Source organism: Camellia sinensis, chromosome 10 (genome assembly GCF_055761805.1).
Source record: "Camellia sinensis isolate YWXY chromosome 10, ASM5576180v1, whole genome shotgun sequence".
Classification (NCBI taxonomy): domain Eukaryota; kingdom Viridiplantae; phylum Streptophyta; class Magnoliopsida; order Ericales; family Theaceae; genus Camellia; species Camellia sinensis.
In genome coordinates, this window is record NC_138970.1 from 53,989,628 (window position 1) to 53,999,721 (window position 10,094).

Here is a 10,094-nt window from a genome sequence, read left to right on the forward strand (position 1 = left end):
TGAAATACTACTATTATTAATGACTAATAACGTGAAAATTGTTAAAATATATATAATTATAAGAAACACGTACTGAAGATACTTCTCTATCTCAGGGCTATTGTATAATAAGAACCAATGAGCAATATCACGAAGTTCCTGTGACATCTCAACATGCTTTCTGATTTGGCCAATAGGACGAGCTGTTTCAGTGAATATTATCAAACCTTCATGACGGACTCCATAATCTTCATTTCGTGCATCTCGATTATGCACGGTTTCAATCCCTTCAAGATACATTGAGCAAAAAGTAATGCACTCCTTCACAATGTAGGCCTCTGCAATAGAACCTTCTGGTCGAGCTCGATTGGTAACAAACTTTTTCAAAGCTCCGAGAAACCTTGAAAAGATAACCAATTAGGAGTATGGTTAGGCACAAAACATAATCTATACCTTTCATTTGAAAGTACAATTTTAGAAATTACCTTTCAATCGGGTACATCCACCGATATTGCACAGGTCCTCCGAGAATAGTCTCACGTGGCAAGTGAATGGCCAAATGAACCATCACATCGAAGAAGGCTGGAGGAAAGATCTTTTCAAACTTACATAGTATGAGTACTATACGTTCCTCTAATTTCTCCATTTCACTTCGTTTTAGTGTCCTTGAGCATAGATCTTGGAAGAAGCTACCTAACTCAAAAAGTGCTGTACTGATCTCTTTATCTACATAACCACGCATCCCAATAGGAAGAATCTGTTGTATAAGTACATGGCAGTCGTGGCTTTTCAATCCTGTTAATCTACCATTTTTTGCATTCACTGATCTCGAAATGTTTGCCGCGTACCCATCTGGATACTTGACTGATTTCAAGAATTCAAAGAAACCCTCTCTCTCTTTAGGGGTCAATGAGAAGCTGGCTTGCGGCTTCACATATGATCCATCGGGATTTGTTGTCAGCTACAATTCTTTCCTTATATTCATATCTTCTAAATCCATTCGTGCCTTATCTGTATCCTTGTTCTTCCCATCAATTCTCAACATCGTTCCAAAAACATTTTCACTAAAGTTCTTCTCCACATGCATAACATCAATGTTGTGTCGAAGCCTCCTTTTCTTCCAATACGGTAGCTCATACAAGATGCTTACTTTTGTCCAATTTAGGTTCTGACGAGGTCTTTTCCTGTTGCTTGGATGTTTTCCATATGTGACACCCGTCACGCTGCCTAATTGTTCTTCAATCTTTTCTATCAGTATCACCAAAGATCTCTTCCGTTTTTCATGCTTGCCATTATATGCTCTACTCTTTCGCCTTTCTGGGTGGTCATCAGGCAAGTAGCATCGATGGTTAATGTACGCAGTCTTACTTCTTAAAGATTGAAAATATGGTTCATCATTGCAAGTGTAACAAGAGTAATGACCCTTTGTTCTCCATCTAGAAATGTCACCAAATGCGGGCCAATCATGTATCATCCACAGCAAAGCTGCACGCATGCAGAAAGTCTCACCAGTCGAGGCATCATAGGTTAATGTACCATTTTTCCATAATTCATTCAATTCTTCCACTAAAGGTCTCATGTAGACATCAATATCAATTCCTGGTTGTGATTCACCAGGAATAAGTAATGACAGCATGAAAAATGGGTCCTTCATAGCCAACCACGGTGGCAAGTTGTACGGCATGAGTACGACAGGCCACAAACTATATGAGTTATTCATATTTCCGAAAGGGTTGAAACCATCAGTAGCCAACCCTAGCCTCACATTCCGAGGCTCCAAGGCAAATTCAGGATGTTGTGTATCGAATTCCTTCCACTCATCACTATCTGCAGGATGCCTCAATACACCGTCATCTAGACGTTTTTCCTTGAACCATTTCATATCCTCGGCTCTCTTCCTCGACATGTACAACCTTTTCAATCTCGGTGTTAACGGGAAGTATCGAAGAACCTTACGAGAGATCTTCTTACCTCTACCATGATTTGTCTTGTATCTAGAAGCCTTACAATTTGGACATTTATCTAGTGTTGCATTCCCCTTCCAAAAGAGCACACAATCGTTTACACAAGCATCAATGAGCTCGTATGACAAACCCAATTCACGTAGTATTTTTTTAGCTTCATAGGTTGACTTTGGAACCAAATTATCCTTCGGTAAAAGTTTTGTTAAAAACTCTAGCATCATGTCAACTGACTTATTACTCCAATGGTTTGTTACCTTCATATTAAGTATCTCGATGACAAATTTTAACAAAGTGTTATTTGTGCAACCTGGGTACACCTTACGTTTGGCATCATTCAATAATTTATCAAAAGTGTAAACCTCCTCCTCTTGAGTTGTATTAGTTGATTCCCCTATTATTCGATCTTCCACTAAGACATCAATACCTCCCAAAACCTCATTGCCCTCAATGGGTGTATCATGATGATAGGCCTCATTTGATTCACGGGGTTCCCCATGCACATGCCAGATAGTGTAAGTTGGAATAATCCCATATTGCAGCAAATGAATTTGAACAATTTGAAAATTTTGACGAACAACATTCACACACTTTTGACAAGGGCACAAAATTTTACCATCTCGATCGATAACCGCCATTGCAAAACGAATAAATGATATTACCCCATCATTATATGCCCGACTTATCCTTCCATCAACTGTGCTACCTAACGCAATCCAACTCTTGTCCATGTCTGACTATGCCGAGTTAATTAAAGTTAGGTGAATAGGACAAATTTTATATAGAGAAAAAATATATATATATATATATATTTTAATTAAAAAAATTTCAAGTCCAATGATTATACTGAGTTATATAAATTACAACCACACATAAATCACGTGAGAAAATAGCCAAAGCAATTTAGCGTAAACAGAAGAAGTATTCATAACCAAAACATAAACCACAGCAAAATAACCATCAATAAGAAGACAAATATCATAATTCAGAGAAAATTTAACCAATAAAGCAGTGAGATAAGAGTAAAAAGCAGATAACATGACACGGAAAGAAAACCCACAATATGCCACATTGAGTTTCTAAAGCAGTCAATTTAAGTACTCAAATATCCAACTGCAAAATGTTATGATTGAACTACACGCATTTGGAAATAGAATTGAACAATGCCAATAGAATTGATTAAATTCTGCAAAGGAACTTAATAATGTACGTAAGGAGCTATGCATATAAGAAATGAACGATGCCAATAAAATTGATAGCCACATGCGACAATTCCAATGAATGGCCAGAGACTATAATTCAGTACATATAGCCTGTTACTGCAGTTAGTACTCTGTTTGATTTTCTCTTTACTCAACTATATACGAAGTCCAGAGAAGTTAAAGCAAGATATGCTAATTTAAGGGTGTAATATTCCAATTTTCATTAAATCGATAGTTGTGAGAGGAAAAATAATTAATTAATAATATTGAGTAAAAACCTATAGATCTAAATTTTTATATAAAACAACGCCCAATTAATACACATTAATATCTAACGAAATGTTTCCAGAGTCTGTCAAATGAGTATGCCATACAGTGTTCCCATTAAGATATTACATAACTAACCAAATATATGCCACCAACATAAGATGTATGAATTTAAAAATAAATTAAAATAAAATGACAGGCCAAGCTAATGTATTGAAATATAGATAACCCCCATTTGCATCCTTAATATACTGGTTATAGTCACATAACATTGAATAAGACACCATGCTGCCACATAGTCATAGTTAAGAATCTGATGCTTCAAAAATCTTGGAAAAGGGAGCTGTGATGGGTAGATATGGTGTGTAGCCTTTAGTTAAGCCTTAGTAATCATGAATGCCAAAAGTGATTGTAAATTGAGTACAATGGTGAATAAGGAACCATGAAACTAATCCCTAGTAAGTTTACATAGACTTCATCTCGTTGAATCCGAATTGTGTTGGGGACTAAGAAACAGATGACAGTGCAGCATAATACACTACAGATAGCTGGTGCTTTTCCTGGATTCTAGGATTGTCCATTTAATCTATTGATATAAACTTTTCACATTGTAACATCAATAAAACAGTCAAAACAATCATCAAACAGTAGAAGCAGCTGTTTGTCAATAATGGTAATGAAAAAATGAAGAATAGTTCAAAAACTTTCCAAATATTAGTCTAGTGTATTGGTGTATTATAATAAAACCAGAATTTTTAATGGACTATACACACAAGATCCATATTCAGGACTACGTTAATGTAGTGGTTCAACAAACCATACTTTAACCCAATTAATTAGGATGGTTACATGAGTACTTTACTTCCCCATTTAGCTCTTTGTAAAGCCATATTTTCAGATAAAATAATGTCAGCCTTATCCTTTCTCCTCCTCTCCAATCATCTTCTTTTTTCATTTTCCTTTTTTAAAAAAAAAAATTAATAACAGAATTTATAATAAGAACAAAAAAAAAAAAATTTCCCTTTCCAGAATCAAAGCTGAATACAAATTCCACAAATGTAGATATCATGAAGCAATAATTAAGATTGGATTTTGTAAAAGAAACAGAACTGTTCTTGTCATATCATAGAATGAGTTCTTGAGCATGTCACAACAGAAAAGGAAAAGTTGACTGCAATTTAAAAAAAATATTAAGTACTATAATACTGCTTTGAGCTATTTTTAAAAGGTGGGAAAAGATAGATATATGATAAACTGATAACAACTTACCAAGACAGTTAGTTTCCTTCTTATTATGTCTTTATTTTAAACAAGTTGTTTAAAGTGGTTGTTTCAGCTAGTTATTTATTCATAGCAGCAGGCCAAACCAACCATAACAGTAGCCAAGCAGCCCCACCAAAGACAGGACATCCAAAAATAAGTAGAAGGACCAACTAAAGACCTATTTTCCTACATCCAGCAGTTAGCAAATCCAGGAAATCAAGGCAAATGGGCAGCAGCAAACAGGCAGCAGCAAACAAGCAGCTTGAACTAGCAGTGCCATGGACACGGATTACCTAATGGAAGATGGGCTGTGAACATGCCTAACAGAAGCAGAGATTAACAAACTAAATCCATGTGCAGCTCACATGCTTTTATGGGTTCTTATATGGTTGGAACTTGAAGCACACATCAATAAAGGTTCAATTATCACTGATATATTGTAGTTGATATACTTCCCCCCCCCCCCTTTTTTTTCCTTTCTTTTTTCTTTATTTTCCTATGAAAATGTTCTAACACAATCCAAAGTATTGACAAATAAACATTACATCATTTAGAGTGCTAGCCTAGCATTATCACCAATGTCTAGAAGTACCTAACTTGAGCTAAATACATTGTGGTTGTAGAATTTCAAGATGAGCATTCTAAACTGTCATATAAGTTTTTTTTGACACTGCACTTTGAATCGTGAAATCCCATGTCAGGAGAAGCAGAGTTACAAACAAGACCAGAGCACTGTTTATTATACATGGGAAAGTGAAACATGGCATGAAAAGCCATATATCCAAGAGGATGAGAGTTGATCTAAACCTTTCTTACATGTCTGCTATATATATAGATATATGAAGTTCAGGAAACAAGGGAATCAATGTACCTTTCCAAAAGATAAAAATATCTAAATCCCCTTCCACATTAATGCTTTCCCATTTCTAAAATAGCATTTGCATATTTTTAACAAGTAATTCCTGTTTTTATTTCATTGAGAGCGAAGCAGGGATCACAAGAAATGGCAAGAGTTCTTAGATAAACTAACAATTCATCTGAGATATACTGAAAGGAACTTCCAAAGACTTAAAATCTTAGTAGCAACCACAAGTTGACAAACTTACACACTAAGGTTTTCTACTTAGAAATCAAGACTCAGATAAGACGTATATAATTGAATGTCTAGTTGGAGTCAAAAGTCACCAAACAAAGACCTAAGGTAACAATGTTTTGTTAACTTTCTGTCTATACTTCATCAATGATTTAGCCTCTATTTCTTCAATCCGAAAGTGTGCTGAATTTCAAATCCTGCTAAATTTTCATTGTTATACTGTACTCCAATTTCACATGAATAACATCAAATAACATAAATAAATGGAATCAATCCAACACAGAAATTTCAGTTTCTGCAAATTCACGAACAGTTAAGAAAACACACATTGCATAAGCCAAATACATTACCCTCATTAGAGAGAGATAAAATCAAGTCAACATGTTATTGATTAAAGATTGTCATAGAAAAACATTAATTCTCATACTAAATCAGATTACTTTCAACCCAATCTATGTAACATTCTTAGCACCATCCAACCCCCCCCCCCACCCCAAAAAAAAAGAGCCACAATCCCCTAATCCAAACCCACCTCTCTATCTCAGTTACACACTGAGACGGGAACCAAACCCTTGTCTAAATGGATGCCAAACCCAAACGGAGAATGTAATGGCAAGTTATGATAGTACGCATGACCATCAGAATTGTTTTGATGCTTTAATATGGCTGACCTTAATCTCATAATATCCCAGAGCCACAATCCCCTAATCCAAACCCACCTCTCTACCTCAGTTACACACTGAGACGGGAACCAAACCCTTGTCTAAATGGATGCCAAACCCAAACTGAGAATGTAATGGCAAGTTATGATAGTAGGTATGACCCATCAGAATTGTTTTGATGCTTTAATAAGGCTGACCTTAATCTCATAATATGATACACATCCTTGGGAAACTAATGCCTAGCCAGATTTTAACCATGAAAACTATTGCCGCTGCAAAAACTAAATAAACATAAAGAGTTTTTCCTTGACGCCCAAATGCTCTTCTATGAGACGACATTTAAACTTTGGAACATTAATGAAATATAAAAAATAAAGACTAATACACGAGTAGTAAAGTTTTTTTTTGGGATAGTATACAAGTAGTAAAGTTACAAAACAATAAAGCATAAAATATTTTGGCTAACAATTCTTAAAACACCCACTTCATGAAAGCAAGCTAGACCCAACCCCCCACCTCAACCCTTCTTGCTTCCTACCCCCCACCAGTCCCTGAATCCTCAGCTAGTCTAGATTTATTAACTTTCCTAAATATCTATATATACTATAGAATGTGTGCTTCACCCCCCACATTAGAAGGGGATTTAGATATATGAAGTTAATTCTGAAAATTAATTTCAAAAATTAGGGAAAACATTAATTTTGAAAATTAGGGAAAACAGAGATAGAAAAATAGAGAAATTGAGTGAGAGAGAGACAGAGAAAGAGAGAGAGAAAGAGGACCCATACCTGATGGAAGAGAACGCACAGTAGTAAAGGAGATACGACGTCTGTGGCGACACTGAAGGAGGAGAACAGGGACGTTGGCAGCGGCGCTGGAGAAGAACACACTGGAAGGGCGCCGGAGAAGAACACACAGCACTTGTGTCTTGAGAGGGAGAGGGAGAGGGAGAGGGGGAGAGATAGAGATTGATAGGAAAACTGATTGTGTTTTGTTTTGAGAGGGGGAGATAAATAGAGATACAGATTGATACGAAGAGTGATCCAAAAAAAAACAAAAAAAGGAAAAAAAAAGGAGGGAAAAATAAACTGACCCAAAAAAAAAAAAGGGAAAAATAATTTAGAAAAACTGATCAAAAAAAAAAGGGGGGGGAATAATAGACTATTTTTTTTCATCACTGCTTAATATGTTAAAATTCTTCTTTCAAAATTAGTGACAAAACAATTTTCTCACTAAAAGGCCTAAAACTATTAAAAATTATTAGTGACGAAAATATATTTCTCACCAAATGTTTTAAAATATTTAAAATCAAATTTTTCAAAAAAAAAAAATTATCGGTGACGCGAATATATTCTTCATTATTAATTTTTTAATTGTTGAAAAAAAAAATCTCACCAAAAGTTTCTAAATTTTGGCACCATCAAAAAAAATTAGTGGGAAAAATTTAGGTGACGAAACTCTTTTTTTTTTTCTCACCTAAAAGTAAGTATTTATTGACGGGAATAAATTTCGTCACCTATTATTTTTATATTCTTATTATACGTGACAAAATCTATAATTCCTCATGGATTATTTTTATTTAGTGACGAAATTTGTTACCATACCAATACAGAGAATAAGAGAAAGAGATACCAGAAAAAGAGCAAAGAGAAATCAAGTACCAAATCACCGAGCGAAGAAGATGTGGCGGTTACCGGCAAGGCTACTAGTGGCGGCGACGATCGGCAAGGCTAATAGAGACGACGATGGCGATCGGCGTGGTGGAGGAGTAAGAGATAAGACAAATTAATACCCTATTTTGAGAGAGAGAGAGAGAGAGAGAGAGAGAGAGAGAGATGATAAACAGAAAAGGGGTAAAAAAAATTAATACCCTATTTTTTTTAATTGCTGCTCAATATATCAAAAATTTCCCACCAAAATTGGTGACAATATTATTTCCTCACCAAAAGATATCTTTTTTTTTTTATCTAACCAAAAGATATCAAAAATATTAAAACGTTTTTGTGACGAAAATATATTCCTCACAAATAAGTTTATAATTAGTGACAAAAAATTTTCTCACCAAAAGTCCCAAAATTTTGGAGCCATCCGGAAAAAATAGCGGGAAAATTTTTGGTGACGAAACTTAATTTTTCCTCACTTAAAATGAAGTATTTATTGACGAAAATAAATTTTGTCACCTACCATTTTTATTTTTTTATTATATGTGACAAAATTTATAAATTCCTCACGAATTATTTTCATTTAGTGACGAATTTTTTTTTCTTCACAAGTTTTCGTCACCATAGGTTACTTTTGTTGTAGTGTTAGAGAAGAAGTTCGGCAAGGATCCGGGTAGGAGAAAGAGTTGAATAGTCCTCGCTGAATCGGTCTTATTCATTTGCATACTTGGATTTTAGCTATGAGGCTACCACCATTGGAAATCTTACTTCCGGGGCTTCATTTTTCACTCAAGAATCTCCTAAAGCCAAGTCCGGGTGGGGGAGGTATGGTTGGTTGAAGTAGGGGATCAATCCGGTTGGATCGAATCTACGCGGCTTCACCAAAACGGGCATAACTTTTTGCACAGGAGGAATTTTAATGCAAGGTTTGCACCATTGGAAAGCTAACTTCTGGGGCTTCAATTTGGACATCCACCGACCACTTTTTGGCCTTGGCAGCCATGTACCGGCCACAAATTTAGCAGGCCGGCCAACAAAATAGCAGGCCGACCATTTATAGTAGCCGGCCGACCATTTATTTGGCCGATTGTCTCCTTTTCTGGCCGGTGCCTCCTTTTTTTCCTTTTTTATGCATGGTGCAAGCCAGCTGTGCCAGCTGGAGTGCACGGACCCTCCCCCCCATACACGTTTGTGGTTATTTTGAACCTTTGCACCCTTTTACTCAAGCTTCTCATGGAAGCTTGACCTCTTTTGGTCTAGCTTCTTGAGGAAGCTTGACCCTTTGTCTTAGCTTCCTCAAGAAGCTTGGACCTTTGGGTGAGCTTCCCTTGGAAGCTTGACCCCCTTGACCCTTTTATATTAGCTTCTCTAAGAAGCTTAGCACCATTGCTTTGTCTATATAAGGAGACCTTCCCTCTCCTTTGAGGAGGTTCAGTAAAATTAGACCTAGAACATATATATTCTGATACATACATCTGCTCTCTCTATATCTCTCTCTCTCTCTCTCTCTCTCTCTCTTCATTTGTGTGTGTTTGAGGGCCTAAAAGGGTGATTTGTTCTTACTTTTGCACTAAAACACACACCATTACACCATACTTGGACTTGGGGAGGTGTTAAGGGTTTATTCTTGACATTTTGAGCTGGTTTTGATCAGAAGAAGGTGGCTGTACTTGCTGTTCTTGAGGTGTTCTTCAAGGGTAACACTTTTGCTTTAGATTCCCCAATCTTGCACTAGCTTTTGACCTGCTTTGCATACTGATTTGAGCTTCGTGTATAACTGAATTTTTTTTTGTATTTGTATGCTTAAGATACTTCATTAAGGTCATTTTGTTGTTTGGGGTCGATCTCCCCCTCTTAGGCCTTGTTTGGCCCTTTCTGTGCTCTCTTCGATAAGCTTTGGGGAATTTTGTGTATTGGCCTTCTCACCACTGAAATCTAGTGGATTTTCAGTGGTGAAGAAGGGGTTTTGAAGTATTGCATAGGGGAGGGACACCCCTCTCCCTTTG

General features: G+C 36.2%; 1 protein-coding gene across 1 annotated transcript; it reads right to left on the reverse strand.

The window, feature by feature from the left end:
- Positions 1 to 940: 940 nt before the first annotated feature.
- On the reverse strand, positions 941 to 2,671 carry LOC114259018 (uncharacterized). The gene has a single exon (XM_082890058.1). The coding sequence runs from the start codon at positions 2,669 to 2,671 to the stop codon at positions 941 to 943; it is 1,731 nt and encodes a 576-aa protein (XP_082746184.1).
- Positions 2,672 to 10,094: the final 7,423 nt, after the last annotated feature.

What these genes read in the sequence shown, in the direction of transcription:
- LOC114259018 (XM_082890058.1), bottom strand. Translation starts at nt 2,671, where the DNA reads ATGGACAAGAGTTGGATTGCGTTAGGTAGCACAGTTGATGGAAGGATA.